We start from the raw sequence: 18758 nt of genomic DNA, 5'->3' as shown, positions 1-18758 counted from the left end.
GTGCAAACCATTACATAAAAAATTTAACATTACAAGTCTGACTTAATTAGTTCTGTCAAATTACAAAAGGATTGAAACAAATTCATATTGACATCTCAGACAACAAATTTAAGTACGCACGTGGCGATGAAGAATAATGAAGTTTACCTTACACCAATGAACTGCGCTGCAACAGCGGCGACTGCTATTGCTCTTAAATGGCTAGCTACTGTACTCTAGCGGTCAGCTACTACGATTTCTCCGTAACAGCGAGCTATTGCTGTCAGAAGACTGGCGACTAAAAATAATAAGAAGAATGGTTCAGACAAGTCACTTAAGATTTTCGCAAGTGCGACAAAGACCTTGGTATCATGTGCACACACCACCCTATCATCATCATCATTGTCATCTGTCCACAGGCCTTCGTCGTCCTGGCTGTGGCCGCCGCCAGCTGTACCGAGAAGCAGAAGAAGCCGGAGAAGAGGGGCCTGCTCGGTCTGGGCTACGGAGCCTACCCGGGGCTCAGTCTGGGGCTGGCCGCCGACCCCACCCTGTCGCACGCCCCCACATTCACCCTCTCCCACGCCCCCACACTCTCCGTTTCACACGCCCCCACAATCACCGTCTCCCACGCTCCGGTCACCAGCTCTAGCCCCTCCATCTCCCACGCGCCAACGCTGAGTGTGTCCGCTCCGACCGTAGCGCACGCGCCGTCTGTGGCCGTGGCCACCCCTGCCGTCGCCCATGCCCCCACTGTCTCGGTGGCCACCCCTGCTGTGTCTCACGGACCTCTCACCACCATCTCACAGGTACGTTCCCAGATCCCTGTGGCACAACGAGAATTACACTACTGGTCATTAAAATTGCTACACCAACAAGAATGGTAAATGATAAACCGGTATTCATTGGACAAATATTTTACACTATAACTGACATGTGATTACATTTTCACGCAATTTGGGTGCACAGATCCTGAGAAATCAGTACCCAGAACAACCACCTCAGGCCGTAAAAACGGCCTTGATACGCCTGGCCATTGAGTGAAACAGAGCTTGGATGGCGTGTACAGGGACAGCTGCCCATGCAGCTTCAACACGATACCACAGTTCATCAAGAGTAGTGACTGGCGTATTGTGACGAGCCAGTTCCTTGGCCACCATTGACCAGACGTTTCCAGTTGGTGAGAGATCTGAAGAATGTGCTGGCCAGGGCAGCAGTCGAACATTTTCTGTATCCAGAAATGCCCATACAGGACCTACAACATGCGGACGTGTATTATCCTGCTGAAATATAGGGTTTCGCAGGGATTGAATGAACGGTAGAGCCACGGGTCGTAACACATCTGAAATGTAACGTCCACTGTTCAAAGTGCCGTCAATGCGAACAAGGGGTGACCGAGACGTGTAACCAATGGCACCCCATACCATCAAGCAGGGTGATACGCCAGTATGGCGATGACGAATACACGCTTCCAATGTGTATTCACCGCGATGTCGCCAAACACGGATGCTACCATCATGATGCTGTAAACAGAACCTGGATTCATCGGAAAAAATGACGTTTTGCCATTCCTGCACCCAGGTTCGTCGTCGAGTACACCATCGCAGGCGCTCATGTCTGTGATGCAACATCGAGGGTAATCACAGCCATGGTCTCCGAGCTGATAGTCCATGCTGCTTCAAACGTCGTCGAACTGTTCGTGCAGATGGTTGTTGTCTTGCAAACGTCCCCATCTCTTGACTCGGGGATCGAGACGTGGCTGCACGATCCGTTACAGCCATGCGGATAAGATGCCTGTCATCTCGACTGTTAGTGATACGAGGCCGTTGGGATCCAGCACGGCGTTCCGTATTACCTTCCTGAACCCACCGATTCCATATTCTGCTAACAGTCATTGGATCTCGACCAACGCGAGCAGCAACGTCGCGATACGAGAAACCGCAATCGCTATAGGCTACACTCCGACATTTATCAAAGTCGGAAACGTGATGGTACGCATTTCTCCTCCTTACACGAGGCATCACAACAACGTTTCACCAGGCAACTCCGGTCGAATGCTGTTTGTGTATGAGAAATCGGTTGGAGACTTTCCTCACGTAGGTGTTGTCACCGGCGCCAATCTTGTGTGAATGCTCTGCAAAGCTAATCATTTGCATATCACAGCATCTTCTTCCTGTCGGTTAAATTTTGCATCTGTAGCACGTCATCTTCGTGGTGTAGCAATTTTAAAGGCCAGTAGCGTAGTTGTAGAAATAACTGCGGAATTTGTGGTTTAGCTGTAAAATCTTCTCAGTGTCAAATCAGACTTAAAACTGGAGCTCTCGAAGATTGTCGACATGTTATTTGTCAGGAGCTTCATTTTATCTCTGATCTGAAGTAGTCTGAACACTGAGGAGATTAGGTACAGGATTCTGCCAAAAAAAACTTCGATGTCATTTGCAGTCTAGGAATATTAACAACGGGAGTGTGCCCATTTAGGGGTAGGTCGATTATATAGGACAACGTATTGTATCAAACAAGAGCTGCTTCCAAATTCCAACATTAGCCATAGCATCTGTCACACCACTACACAAGGTGGTCCATTGATAGTGACTGGGCCAAGTATCTCACGAAATAGGCATCAAACGAAAAAACTACAAAGAACGAAACTCGTCTGGCTTGGAGGGGAAACAAGATGGCGCTATGATTGACCCGCTAGATGGCGGTGCCATAGGTCAAACGGATATCAAATGCGTTTTTTTAAATAGGAACCCCCATTTTTATTATATACTCGTGTAGTACGTAAAGGAATATGAATGTTTTGGTTGGACCACTTTTCTCGCTTTGTGATAGATGGCGCTGTAATAGTCACAAACATATGGATCACAATTTTAGACGAACAGTTGGTAACAGGTAGGTTTTTTAAATTAAAATACAGAACATAGGTACGTTTGAACATTTTATTTCGGTTGTTCCAATGTGATACATGTATCACGTAACATTCCGCCAGTACGGACGGTATTTGCTTCGTGATACATTACCCGTCGTAAAATGGACCGTTTACCAATTGCGGGAAAGGTCGATATCGTGTTGATGTATGGGTATTGTGATCAAAATGCCCAACGGGCGTGTGCTATGTATGCTGCTCGGTATCCTGGACGACATCATCCAAGTGTCCGAACCGTTCGCCGGATAGTTACCTTATTTAAGAAAACAGGAAGTGTTCAGCCACATGTGAAACGTCAACCACGACCTGCAACAAATGATGATGCCCAATTAGGTGTTTTAGCTGCTGTCGCGGCTAATCCGCACATCATTAGCAGACAAATTGTGCGAGAATCGGGAATCTCAAAAACGTCAGTGTTGAGAATGCTACATCAACATCGATTGCACCCGTACCATATTTCTAAGCACCAGGAATTGCATGGCGACGACTTTGAACGTCGTGTACAGTTCTGCCGCTGGGAACAAGAGAAATTACGGGACGATGACAGATTTTTTGCACGTGTTCTATTTAGCGACGAAGCGTCATTCACCAACAGTGGTAACGTAAACCGGCATAATATGGACTATTGGGCAACGGAAAATCCACGATGGCTGTTACAAGTGGAACACCAGCGGCCTTGGCGGGTTAATCTATGGTGCGGCATTTCGGGAGGAAGGACAATTAGCCCCCATTTCATCGATGGCAATCTAAATGGTGCAATGTATGCTGGTTTCCTACGTAATGGTCTACCGATGTTACTACAAGATGTTTCACTGAATGACAGACTGGCGATGTAGTTCCAACGTGACAGATGTCCGGCACATAGCTCGCGTGCGGTTGAAGCGGTATTGAATACCAAATTTCATGACAGGAGGATTGGTCGTCGAAGCACCATACCATGGCCCGCACGTTCACCGGTTCTGACGTCCCCGGATTTCTTACTGTGGGGAAAGATGAAGGATGTTTGCTATCGTGATCCACCGACAACGCCTGACAACATGCGTCGGTGCATTGTCAATGCATGTGCGAACATTACGGAAGGCAAACTACTCGCTGTTGAGAGGAATGTCGTTACACGTATTGCCAAATGCATTGAGGTTAACGGACATCATTTTGGGCATTTATTGCATTAATGTGGTATTTACAGGTAATAACGCTGTAACAGCATGCGTTCTCAGAAATGATAAGTTCACAAAGGTACGTGTATCACCTTGGGACAACCGAAATAAAATGTTCAGAAGTACCTACTTTCTGTATTTTAATTTAAAAAACCTAGCTGTTACCAACTAGTGGTCTAAAATTGTGAGCCATATGTTTGTGATTATTACAGCGCCATCTATCACAAAGCGAAAAAAGTGGTCCAACTAAAACATTCATATTTCTTTATGTACTACACGAATATGTAACAGAAAATGGGGGTTCCTATTTAACGCAGTTGATATCCGTTTGACCTATGGCAGCACCATCTAGCGGCTCAACCATAGCGCCATCTGGTTTGCCCCTTCAAGCTAGACAAGTTTCGTTGTTTGTAGTTTCTTCGTTTGACGCTTATTTCGTGAGATATTTGTCCCGGTCACCATCAATGGACCACCCTGTAGTGTGGACGATGGAAGAACAAGCAGATCGACCGTTTTCATTCAAATTAGTAGTGTGTATTGGAGTGTTAACAAGCTATCCGTTCCTATTCAGTTCTTGGATGCAGGAATCTAGCTTTGGAGTGTTGTGGTTTGTTTACAAATAAGTAACACTAGTTTTTTCTTAATTATACTTTTGCCTATACTGGGCGTTCCAGAAACGTTACAACAAATGTCGAGGGGTTGTAGAGGCTGTCTTGAGGAATAAGTCGAGGATAGGAAACAGTGAACGGAAACGTAATCCAACGGCACTACCGAGTGTCGAAGTTACAGGCGTCGGCGCCTGCCACTACGCCATCCCTTCGGCAGCAAACGTGACTTTGTACACTTATACCGTAGGCGGAACGTTGTTAGATGACACCCTAGGTGCCATCGAGGAAACTTTATAGATCACGTTAGAAAAGTACCTTCTGAAATTCTGACAGCGAATCAGCCTGGTGACTGCTTTAACACCTGAGGGTTAGGCAACCCCTTCGACACACCTGGGGTGCTGTTCGTCACCTTAAGGTAACTTGCCAGTGAATGGCTGGAAAAACAGTGATAATTTTCATAAAGTTTATGAGGGTCTAACTACATGATGTGAACTCTGAATACAAACAAATTATAGGACAATGAAAGTGTTTTGAGGATACATATTTTGGTATATGAATAATCAAAATAGCTTCGATATAAACTTTATCATATAAACATTTTCCTGCCACTCAACGTTTGAAGTCGATAGACTTATCAACTACTTTTCTAGATGCTTAAAACTTTGTGTACACATTTATGACACTGTTATTTAAAAAGTAGACTACAATCAAATGATTTCAATCAACAGTTTTTATACTATAAATGCATAAATTAGACAATCAAAATTAAACAAATTTTATATAATTAATAAGGGTATTTTTTCCTCCTGGTGTCTGTAGTCTACTTTTCTCCAAGTGGTAGCCTGAAATATCACAAAAATTTCAGACCTCTAGCTCAAATAGTATTTGTTGCATAAAATAAACAAGTCAGAAAATTTGATTGTTGGGAAATTCAGTGTAAAGGTACATTTCATCTGTTACTCACCTCTCGTTCTTAAAGCCCTGCAGTTGCAGTATGTTCTTGATTTGTGTGTTCCATTCCTTGCTTCTCTTGACTATTTCATCTGTTCTTCCACTCTGTTCTTCAAGCCCTCCTACTTTCTCTGCTTGCTAGCTCTCGCTTGCTAGATCTCGTTATAACGGGACAAGGTCAAACAAGTGACAGTGAGAGAATCGCATAAATTAGACTCATCGCGAACGTATAAATTACCCTAACTCCTCACTGCCTTCACTTATAAGCTTCAAACGTTGACACCGCCAAGCGACCACCAACCTTAGTACGTGATATCAAATTTTCCCAGGGAAAAACGCTCTCAGTGGCGGAAATACAAACCGAAAAACGGATTAAAGGAATTCAGGGAAAAGCTGTTTTTTTATCGTATGTAATTACAAATTAAACACTTTCAGTTACTTTTCTTCAGTTGCACTGTGGAACCTTGTTTCTTTCCGCTCTCACGCTTCTAGGTCAACGCAAATGATAATGGCGCCACTTGACATCCGACCGCAGTGGAAACACGGTCGTTACCGCATACCGACATATACTTAAATTTGTTTTTAAAGATGTTCCCGATGTCTAAATCTATTCATTTAGCTACCATTTTGTTCACAATACTCTAAATATTGATTTAAGATGGAAAATAAAATCGAATTTTTCAAGCATATTCACTAGCAAGTGACCTTAACGTGCTGGAGCATCCGCCCGTCTGTATTGGTGTCGAAGTCTTTGGCAGGTATATTTGTAACGTGCCCAGCGAAGTTGTGTGAGTGAGACCGAGCAGAACTGCGTAGGTCTCAGAGAGACCCGTTACCGTTTTATTATATCAAGGTAGCAATTCCCATGATCACTCGAAAAGAAGCCAGAAAAGATACAAGATTCGTTTCATGCTTTGAATCACGTTTAAATTTCATTGAATGATTTTGAATAATCCCTAGCGGTTCCAGTCTGTATACGAGGGCGAAAATTGCGGTCGCGCTACACTACACTTGGGTGCAACCACGTTGAATGGCGATTCAGCCTCACAATGTCTACAGAGAAAGATAGTCAAGAATATCCGCCTCTTGCTCATCGCACTGCGAACTGTCGATTTCGACCGCGAAATGTCTGGGAAATCAACACCCCAAGGAAATGGGTGGTTTCAATGACACCATCATGCCATCCACTGAGGCCTTTTCACGCCGATTCTGAGCCGCGGTGTGCTTGAAATGTTTTCCACGGACACCAATAAGCAAAAAATGGAAATGATCGTATGGCGTCAATGGCCGGGAGTTCCCGGGCGATAAGTTCGGCCGCCAAGTGCAAGTCTTATTGAGTGCGACACCACATTGGATGACTTGGGCGTCGACAATGGGGCTGAAATGGTGATGACGGCAGCACAACACCCAGTCCCTGAGAGGAGAAAATCTCCCACCCCAGCCGGGAATATAACCCGTGCCCCCGTGCGTGGCAGTCCAACGCACTGACCGTTCAGCTAGTGGGGCGGTCGCCAATAAGTAAATCTCGTGTTTCTGACCTCCATCGCATTGACGTCAAAAGGAGGGGCGTAGTGTGTGTAAGAGGGGATATAACGACCTTCCCGTGGTGTGTTACGTCCACGGTGGCATTGGGTAGAATTTTGGTGAAATTTGGTGCCACGGGACATCTTTAACCCACCATACAGCTAACATGAATTTCCGATCTCCGACCATTTTTTCGCACGTCGCGCGGTCCGAGTGTGACTTCGCAAGACGCGACGCTTATGCACTATTACAGAGGAAAATTAAATGAATGACTATCATATGTGTAGTGGAATGACGACAATGAAACTTTATGCTGGACCGAGACTCGTGCGCGGATTTCCCACTTATCGCAAGCGGCTGCCTTTACATTTGGTTATCCGAGAGCGACTCACTGCTCGACTCAAACTTCCATACATCATCAACCATGTGTCTACGACCTGTAGATTTCCGTACAAGGGAGACATTTCACTTGAAAGGCGCTTGTCCGGTGTCGGTGGAAAAATGCGATAATGCAGTTCCTGCGTTATTTCGAATTACGATGCAAACTACCTTCGAACATGCACGGCACTGCAATATCGTATTGGTCCGCCGACACCGGTCAGACGACTTTCAAATAAAATGTCTCTCCTGCATGGGAACAAACACAGTGGATGTACGAGTACAAGTCATAGACGCAGGCATTTGGAAGTAGTGCACGGACAACCAAATAGTAAGGTAATCTCTCGCGCCAAGCCGGCGGTCCGGGTTCGACTCTCGATGCGACAAAAATTTTGATTGTCGCCTTTCCATTATACAACTGATGGTCATTCATATTCGCAGCTGCGGATATACACTCCTGGAAATTGTAATAAGAACACCGTGAATTCATTGTCCCAGGAAGGGGAAACTTTATTCACACATTCCTGGGGTCAGATACATCACATGATCACACTGACAGAACCACAAGCACATAGACACAGGCAACAGAGCATGCACAATGTCGGCACTAGTACAGTGTATATCCGCCTTTCGCAGCAATGCAGGCTGCTATTCTCCCATGGAGACGATCGTAGAGATGCTGGATGTAGTCCTGTGGAACGGCTTGCCATGCCATTTCCACCTGGCGCCTCAGTTGGACCAGCGTTCGTGCTGGACGTGCAGACCGCGTGAGACGACGCTTCATCCAGTCCCAAACATGCTCAATGGGGGACAGATCCGGAGATCTTGCTGGTCAGGGTAGTTGACTTACACCTTCTAGAGCACGTTGGGTGGCACGGGATACATGCGGACGTGCATTGTCCTGTTGGAACAGCAAGTTCCCTTGCCGGTCTACGAATGGTAGAACGATGGGTTCGATGACGGTTTGGATGTACCGTGCACTATTCAGTGTCCCCTCGACGATCACCAGTGGTGTACGGCCAGTGTAGGAGATCGCTCCCCACACCATGATGCCGGGTGTTGGCCCTGTGTGCCTCGGTCGTATGCAGTCTTGATTGTGGCGCTCACCTGCACGGCGCCAAACACGCATACGACCATCATTGGCACCAAGGCAGAAGCGACTCTCATCGCTGAAGACGACACGTCTCCATTCGTCCCTCCATTCACGCCTGTCGCGACACCACTGGAGGCGGGCTGCACGATGTTGGGGCGTGAGCGGAGGACGGCCTAACGGTGTGCGGGACCGTAGCCCAGCTTCATGGAGACGGTTGCGAATGGTCCTCGCCGATACCCCAGGAGCAACAGTGTCCCTAATTTGCTGGGAAGTGGCGGTGCGGTCCCCTACGGTACTGCGTAGGATCCTACGGTCTTGGCGTGCATCCGTGCGTCGCTGCGGTCTGGTGCCAGGTCTTCGGGCACGTGCACCTTCCGCCGACCACTGGCGACAACATCGATGTACTGTGCAGACCTCACGCCCCACGTGTTGAGCAATTCGGCGGTACGTCCACCCGGCCTCCCGCATGTCCACTATACGCCCTCGCTCAAAGTCCGTCAACTGCACGTACGGTTCACGTCCACGCTGTCGCGGCGTGCTACCAGTGTTAAAGACTGCGATGGAGCTCCGTATGCCACGGCAAACTGGCTGACACTGACGGCGGCGGTGCACAAATGCTGCGCAGCTAGCGCCATTCGACGGCCAACACCGCGGTTCCTGGTGTGTCCGCTGTGCCGTGCGTGTGATCATTGCTTGTACAGCCCTCTCGCAGTGTCCGGAGCAAGTATGGTGGGTCTGACACACCGGTGTCAATGTGTTCTTTTTTCCATTTCCAGGAGTGTATGTAATGTAACGGCCCAAGGTAATTTGCGTCGTAATTCGGAATAACATAGGCATTGCAATATCGTATTACAGATGAAGGCTGTAGGTACGTTTGAACCAAATTTCAACTTATGCGTCGCAATGGGAGACAATTACGGGCTTTCTAAAAAGTGATCCTTTAATTTTGTTGTGCAGTGTTTTTCTGGGCATTATTTATTTTGCACGCCCTGTTTAAGGAACAGATGTGTACATAAGTAAAAAGCTAATGCTCACATAAATTGTTTAATGGCTACAGCAGTTTCGACTGTGTAGTCATTGTCAGCAGCATACAAACGCTTTCTGAGTAACTGCTTGATCATAGCATGCCAGAGGTCAAAAATTCCATGACTCTTCTATTATAGCACTCTTCTAGGAGTACCATGGAAATGTTCGGGTACAAGAGACTAAGATGGCAGTGAAATTCTGGACGGTGCCTTCCCCCACAGGTGAGCTACGACACGACGCTGCTGTCGCGGGCGTCGTCCGCCCCCGTGACGCTGTCCGCCGCCGCCCCCGCCGCCCCCAGCCTGATCTACAGTCAGGACCTGGCACTGGGTTACGCCCCCCCCGCCCCCGCCCTGGCGCTGGGCTACGGTCACGGGATCGACTACGGCTTCAGTCTCAACCAGCACTAGCGGCCAGCGTACCAGACAGAGGCGGCGGCAGTGCTGCCAACATTACGCAGCACAACACCAAGTCATTGATTTACTGTAATTGCCTTTTGCTCTTGTCCGAAAATGCAATAAAACTGTCCGTTTCCCATCAAAAGGAATTTCATTTTCTCTATCCCTTTCTTTAACCCTCACATAGCCAGTTACGATGCCGATTCCGTAACACGTCCTAAAGATCGAAACAATGTTTTAATGATCGTGGCTTACTCTTGTGATTTACGTTATGTTTACGAAACGATAAAAACTTTATATAAAATCTTGCATTTATCGTGGTACACAAGTCTTAGAAATAACTATAACATAAGTGTGGGATTATAGTAGTATATAAGGAAGGAAAAGCAGATTTTATGTTAATTACTGAAAAGAAGATGACGGGTAGATTTGAAATGGTGTTACTGGCAGCAGCGGACGTGTGGGAAAGTGTGGAGATGGAGAGAAAGGGTACTGTGATAGGAGGACAAAGGATGAAGAGAGGGGCAAAGAAAGAGACACTATTGATAGAGCAAGAAGCGTTACTACCGGAAGATCGAGTCGCTCGCTTTTGTATTTGCCAGGCAGAAAAGTGGCCAGTTGTGCTACTTTTTGGGGAAAAGTTACGAAGCTGACAAAACTAAGTGTTTCAGGTGTTTCTTAAATATAGTTAGGAATAGAATTGTGTGTTGATCGCCAAGATAGTCACCCATTACTGCTTGTTTCCCCCTGGGCAGCACATTAGGTATTGAAGTATGGACGCATGGTACCTAAGTGGTTAATCTATACAGCAGGCGTAGTCCATTCAGCGGTGAGGTGTATTCAAGAATGGACGCGTGGGACTTCAATGGTTAGTCCATACAGACACGCGTATTCCACTGTGGTGCAGTTACGGTCATCAACTAGTTAAATATGTAACGTGTTCACGGGAAGAGTGTTAGACGCAGAGAAAATAACAGAGAAAATAACAGCTAATACATTGGAGTGGGTACATACTAAGGTACCAATTATGACAATATCTGACCTGTATCCTAGTACCCTGTACATATACCCCGTGTATTTCCTAAGAGTCGTCAGACTCATTTTCTCTGGTGTTTCGTCAGATGTCTGCATTTTCGTTTTTGCATTGTGCAGCTGGATTCAGCCCACACCCTGAGTCTCTCACATTGTCTACTTTATCATTGATTTCGTCGATCCCTTCCCTCCGTACGGAGGTTATCAACTATTGCGGTTTACTTGCTGGCACCTAACATTCATCAAGGTATCACATATTGAAGAGTATTGGAAAGTACCAGAGCTCCAAGAGGAAAGTACCAGAGCTCCAACCGCTAATAGAAACCACTGATGCTCAAATCTTTATAGGCACTGAAAGCTGGCTAAATCCGGAGATAAGCTAAACCGAAATTTTTACGAAGAACCTAACGGTGTTCCGAAAGGATAGGTTAAACAAGGTTGGCGGTAGCGTGTTTATTGCTGTTAGAAGTAGTTTATCTTGTCGGGAAATTGAAGTAGATACTTCCCGTGAGTTAGTATGGGCAGAGGCCATTGTTGTCAACCGGAATAAAATAATAATTGGATCCTTTTACCGACCTCCCAATCCAGATGATACAGTTGCTGAAAGATTCAAAGAAAACTTGAGTTTGATTTCAAATACGTACCCGACTCATACGATAATAGTTGGTGGTGACTTTAATTTACCCTCGATATATTGACGAAAATATGTGTTTAATTCCGGAGGTACGCATAAAACATCATCCGAAATTGTGCTAAACGCATTCTCTGAAAATTATTTCGAACAGTTACTTCATGAGCCCAGGCGAATGGTAAATAGTTGTGAAAACACACTTGACCTCTTAGCGACAAATAATCCTGAGTTACTAACGAACATCAAAACTGATTCAGGGATTAGTGAAAACAGGGTTTTCGTAGCGAGACTGAATATTGTAACCCCCAAATCCTCCAAAAATAAACGAAATATATGCCTATTGAAAAAAGTAGATAAAAATTCACTTGACGCCTTCCTGAGAGGCAATCCCCACTCCTTCCAAATTAACGGTATAAGTGTAGACCAGATGTGGCTTGAATTCAAAGAAATAGTATCGGCAGCAATTGAGAAATTTATGTAAAATAAATCAAAAAACGACGGAGCCTATCCTCCTTGGTACACAAAACGGGTCAGAACACTGTTGCAGAAACAACGAAACAAAAATGCCAAATTTAAACAGACGCAAAATCCCCAGGATTGGCGATCTTTTACAGAAGCTCGAAATTAAGCGCATACTTCAATGCGAGATGCTTATAACGGTTTCCACAACGAAACATTTGTCTCGAACCGGGCAGAAAACCCAAAGAGATTCTGGTCGTAACTGAAGTATCTTAGCGGCAAGAAACAACCAGTGCCTTCTCTGCGCCATAGCAATGGAGATACTATTGAAGACAGTGCTGCCAAAGGAGAGTTACCAAACACAGCCTTCTGAAATGCCTTCACAAAAGAAGAAGAAGTAAATGTTCCAGAATTCGAATCAAGAACAGCTGCCAACATGAGTAACATAGAAGTAAATATCCTCGGAGTAGTGAAGCTACTTAAATCAATAAAAGCAAGTCTTCTGGTCCAGACTGTATACCAATTAGGTTCCTTTCAGAGTGTGCTGATGCATTAGCTTCATGCTTAACAATCGTAAGCAACCGTTTGCTCGACGAAAGATCCGTACCCAAAGACTGGAAAGTTGCATGGGCCACACCAATCTTCAAGAAAGGTAGTAGGAGTAATCCACTAAGTTACAGGCCCATATCGTTAACACCGATATGCAGCAGGATTCTGGAACATATACTGCATTCGAACATTATGAATTATCTTGAAGAAAACGGTCTATTGAAACACAGTCAACATGGGTTTAGAAAGCACCGTCCTTGTGGAACAAAACTAGCACTTTATTCGCATGAAGTATTGAGTGCTATTGACAACGGATTTCAGATGGATTCCGTATTTCTGGATTTCCGGAAGGCTTTTGAACCTGTACCACACAAGTTGATTATAGTGAAATTGCGTGCTTATGGAATATCGTCACAGTTATGTGACTAAATTTGTGATTTCCTATCAGGGAGGTCACAGTTCGTAGTAATTCAGGGAAAGTAATCGACTAAAACGGAAGCGTTTCTGGCGTTACTCAAGGTAGTGTTATAGGCCCTTTGCTGTTCCTTATCTATATAAACGATTTGGGAGACAATCTGAGCAGCCGTCTTAGGTTGTTTGCAGATGATGCTGTCATTGATCGACTAGTCATCAGGAGATCAAAACAAATTGCAAAACGATTTAGAAAAGATATCTGAATGGTGCGAAAGCTAGCAGTTGACCCTAAATAACGAAAAGTGTGAGGCGATCCACATGAGTGGTAAAAGGAATTCGTTAAACTTCGGTTACACGATAAATCAGTCAAATCTAAAGGCCAAAAATTCAACTTACCTAGGAATTACAATTACGAACAACTTAAATTGGAAGGAACACACAGAAAATGTTGTGAGGAAGGCTAACCAAAGACTGTGTTTTATTGGCAGGACACTTGGAAAATGTAACAGGTCTACGAAGGAGACTGCCTACACTACGCTTACCCGTCCTCTTTTGGAATACTGTTGCGCGGAGTGGGATCCTTACCAGATAGGACTGGCGGAGTACATCGAGAAAGTTCAAAGAAGGGCAGCACGTTTTGTATTATCGCGAAATCACAGAAATGATACAGGCTTTGGGCTGGACATAATTAAAAGTAAGGCGTTTTTCGTTGCGACGGAATCTTCTCACGAAATTCCAACCACCAACGTTTCCCTTCGAATGCGATAATACACTCCTGGAAATGGAAAAAAGAACACATTGACACCGGTATGTCAGACCCACCATACTTGCTCCGGACACTGCGAGAGGGCTGTACAAGCAATGATCACACGCACGGCACAGCGGACACACCAGGAACCGCGGTGTTGGCCATCGAATGGCGCTAGCTGCGCAGCATTTGTGCACCGCCGCCGTCAGTGTCAGCCAGTTTGCCGTGGCATACGGAGCTCCATCGCAGTCTTTAACACTGGTAGCATGCCGCGACAGCGTGGACGTGAACCGTATGTGCAGTTGACGGACTTTGATCGAGGGCGTATAGTGGGCATGCGGGAGGCCGGGTGGACGTACCGCCGAATTGCTCAACACGTGGGGCGTGAGGTCTCCACAGTACATCGATGTTGTCGCCAGTGGTCGGCGGAAGGTGCACGTGCCCGTCGACCTGGGACCGGACCGCAGCGACGCACGGATGCACGCCGAGACCGTAGGATCCTACGCAGTGCCGTAGGGGACCGCACCGCCACTTCCCAGCAAATTAGGGACACTGTTGCTCCTGGGGTATCGGCGAGGACCATTTGCAACCGTCTCCATGAAGCTGTGCTACGGTCCCGCACACCGTTAGGCCGTCTTCCGCTCATGCCCCAACATCGTGCAGCCCGCCTCCAGTGGTGTCGCGACAGGCGTGAATGGAGGGACGAATGGAGACGTGTCGTCTTCAGCGATGAGAGTCGCTTCTGCCTTGGTGCCAATGATGATCGTATGCGTGTTTGGCGCCGTGCAGGTGAGCGCCACAATCAGGACTGCATACGACCGAGGCACACAGGGCCAACACCCGGCATCATGGTGTGGGGAGCGATCTACACTGGCCGTACACCACTGGTGATCGTCGAGGGGACACTGAATAGTGCACGGTACATCCAAACCGTCATCGAACCCATCGTTCTACCATTCCTAGACCGGCAAGGGAACTTGCTGTTCCAACAGGACAATGCACGTCCGCATGTATCCCGTGCCACCCAACGTGCTCTAGAAGGTGTAAGTCAACTACCCTGGCCAGCAAGATCTCCGGATCTGTCCCCCATTGAGCATGTTTGGGACTGGATGAAGCGTCGTCTCACGCGGTCTGCACGTCCAGCACGAACGCTGGTCCAACTGAGGCGCCAGGTGGAAATGGCATGGCAAGCCGTTCCACAGGACTACATCCAGCATCTCTACGATCGTCTCCGTGGGAGAATAGCAGCCTGCATTACTGCGAAAGGTGGATATACACTGTACTAGTGCCGACATTGTGCATGCTCTGTTGCCTGTGTCTATGTGCCTGTGGTTCTGTCAGTGTGATCATGTGATGTATCTGACCCCAGGAATGTGTGAATAAAGTTTCCCCTTCCTGGGACAATGAATTCACGGTGTTCTTATTTCAATTTCCAGGAGTGTATTTTGTTGACACCGACGTACATAGGGAGACACGATCAACACAATAAAAGAAGGGAAATCAGAGCTCGTACGGAAAGATATAGGTGTTCGTTCTTTCTACTCATTGTACGAGATTGGAATAATGGAGAATTGTGGCACTTAAATGTGATTTGCAGAGTATCCATGTAGATGTAGCAGAGCCAAAGAATCTGCTCAATCTACCCAATAGTTCCCCTGAGAACACGCAGATGGGCTGCAACACGTCGTGGCATGGACTCGACTAATGTCTGAAGTACAGCTGGATGGAACTGACGCCATTAATTCTGCAGGGCTGTCCATAAATCTCTCCTCAACAGTACGCTACAAAGCATCCCAGATATGCTCAATAATATTCATGCCTGGGGAGTTTGTGGCCAGCGAAAGTGTTTGAACTCAGGAGAGTGTTCCTAGAGCCACTCTGCAGCATTTTTGAACGTGTCTACGCGTAGACACGTTCAGAGTACCAGGTAGAAGGACTAGTGGGTGGCGTAAACACGTTCAGAGCACACAGGGACAGGTACAAAGGCGCGGGCGTTAAGACGTCCAGAGCAGTTAAAGGGTTAACAGAGATCATTTACAAAATCCAACAGACCACTTTATACAAGGTAGAGATATCAAAATTTTGTGGAAGCTTTTATCAGAATTAGAATTTAACCAAACAAAACTTTGTTAGTATTGACGTTACAAGACATACACAACAGTGTGGATCAATTCAGTATTACAGCTGTCAACTGCCAAACATACAACTGATTTCAACCATCTTCTAAAATTCATGAATTAGTTTGGACGAGTGATTACCACGCTATCAAGCACCCATTAGAAAAAAAAGTACTAAATTGATCACATAAAATATATAAGTGAATAAATTTTAAACAAATCCTCCATTGTGAATTTAGAGCAGACCAGAAACAGTTAATGGTAGAATAACTTTTTAAATAACTGTCCACATAAAATAATAAAGAAAGGAAAAAAATAGCAAATGATGAAATTACTCCTTAAAAATAAACTGTAACATGATTTCTTTAAAGCTCGGCTGATGGAACTAGTCACACCAGAAAAAGTTTTTATTTAAACAGACAAAGTAGCAAATAGTGGTATTACTCGTAGCTGTTCTATCGTAGTACTTGGCTTTTACCAACAAGATTTACATGAGAAAACCGCCCCAGGCTCCAGTGACATAGTGCGAGGCCATAAACCTTTGCCTCAAAGAATACACGAACTAGTGCCACAACAGTGACACAACTCAATATCTACAGAAATGTTAACAAGCAGTGGAAGACGTGAAGATAGCAATGAGCCTAATTCAGGTTTAGCAAAAGCACATAACTGAAAGACAATTCAGTAAAGATGCCTTAATTTGAATCAACAGTGGCCGCCATCAACGGCAAGAGCACACCAATAAATAAAATAACTCCTACTCACTGAACGCATGAACAACTAGACGGAAACTCCATAAACAAGGGTTGAGAATAGACAGCAAGAACAGTCCAGTTTCATGCTGTAAGATAAAACAATATTAGAATTCAGTGCATGCATGGTGTGTGCCACTTTCCAGCTTACCAATCATCCTTGAAGATTTGAATTCCAAAGCTTATACTTTAATTGACAACATGAAACTGTACATTGCATGTTATCACCCAAAGGCCACATCTGATTACACGTTCCGTTACACAACAGAAATGAGCAAGTGACAACTTGAAATTCACAAAACGTGATTAGGTAATTCATACAACAAATAACACATAATAGACGACGATAAATGGCTTAATAAATTGATGCAAAAGTTCACTCAAGACAGGTCGCGTTACCATAGCAAACACTTGAATCGCATACCACAACTACTAAAGTTTCTGCCACTTGCTGATCAATCTTGAACAGCTAACAGTATAGGCAGTCAATCAATTAGGTACTACGTAACCAGAGTGGTGATTTACAATCCACACAAGCACTTCACCAAGTAAGCAGGTCACCGTTAATTCCAAACAGTAACAGTTAGCTACGATGCTGTCGTTGAAGTGGCTGAGTGTTCAGCACCTTTCAAACAGTAGCAACCACAACGACACGTACTGCACTCTGACACGGCTGCCACAATTCTACTAGATTCAACTCTGCTCCAAAAGAAACATTTAAAGACATTTTTTTCAGTCAAGATCGCATTCAAAAATATTGACCAGTTTCGACTGGTACAACAGTCGTCTTCAGATCTGTAACATTAAGCATTTACAGATACAGCACCATTATTTTTGCTAGACGGTACAAATGAGGAATTTACACTGAAGCGCCAAGGAAACTGGTATAAACATGCGTATTCAAATACAAAGAGATGTAAACAGGCAGAATACAGCGCTGCGGTGGACAACGGCTATGTAAGACAACAAGTGTTTGGCGCAGTTGTTAGATCTCTTACAGCTGCTACAGTGGCAAGTTATCAGGATTTAAGTGGGTTTGAACGTTGTGGTACAGTCGGCGCACGTGAGAGGGACACAGCATCTCCGAGGTAGCGATGAAGTGGGGATTTTCCCGTAAGATCATTTCACAAGTGTACCGTGAATATCAGGAATGCGGTAAAACATCAAATCTCCGACATCACTGCGACCGGAAAAAGATCCAGCAAGAATGGGACCAACGACTACTGAAGAGAATCGTTCAGCTTGACAGTCGTGCAGCTCTTTCGCAAATTGCTGCAGATTTTTAATGCTGTACAGTTAATAAGTGTTAGCTTGCGAACCATTCAACGAAACATCATCGATATGGGTCCATTCGTGTAACCTTGATGACTGAACGACACAAATATTTACGCCTCGCCTGAGCCTGTCAACACCGACATTGGGCTGTTGATGACAGGAAACATGTTGCCTGGTCGAACGAGTCTCCTTTGAAATTATATCGATCGGATGGATGTGTACGGATATGGGGACAAACTCACGAATTCATGGATACTGAATGTCAGCAGGGGATTGTTGAAAGTGGTGGGGGCTTTATAACGGTGTGTTGCGTGTGCAGTTGGAGTGATATGGGACCCCTCCTGATACGTCTAGATACGAGTCTGACAGGTGACACGTACGTAAGCATCCTGTCTGATCATCTGCATCCGTTCATGTCAATTTGGCATTCCGACGGACTTCGGAAATTTCAGCAGGACAGTGCGACACCCCATACGTCCAGAATTGCTACAGAGTGGCCTCAGAAACACTCTTCTGAATTTAAACACTTCCGCTGGCCACCAAACTCTCCAGACATGAACATTATTGAGCGTGTCTGGGATGGCTTGCAAAGTGCAGTTAAGAAGAGATCTCCACTACCTCGTGCTCTTATGGATTTATGGACAGCCCTGCAGGATTCATGGTGTGAATTCCCTCCAGAATTACTTCAGACGTTAGTCGAGTCTATACCACGCCGTTTTAGTGCACTTTTGCATCCCCGCT

General features: G+C 45.6%; 1 protein-coding gene across 1 annotated transcript in view; it reads left to right on the top strand.

Moving 5' to 3' along the window:
* Positions 1 to 350: 350 nt before the first annotated feature.
* Positions 351 to 18758, top strand: part of LOC124716838 (cuticle protein 16.5-like) — an 88253-nt gene continuing 69845 nt past the window's right edge. The window contains exon 1 of the mRNA XM_047243391.1: positions 351 to 788. Coding sequence (XP_047099347.1) covers positions 351 to 788 — 438 coding nt within the window. The remainder of the gene's footprint in view (positions 789 to 18758) is intronic.

Source organism: Schistocerca piceifrons, chromosome 9 (assembly GCF_021461385.2).
Source record: "Schistocerca piceifrons isolate TAMUIC-IGC-003096 chromosome 9, iqSchPice1.1, whole genome shotgun sequence".
Lineage (NCBI taxonomy): Eukaryota > Metazoa > Arthropoda > Insecta > Orthoptera > Acrididae > Schistocerca > Schistocerca piceifrons.
This window is presented reverse-complemented; position numbering and strand designations above follow the sequence as displayed.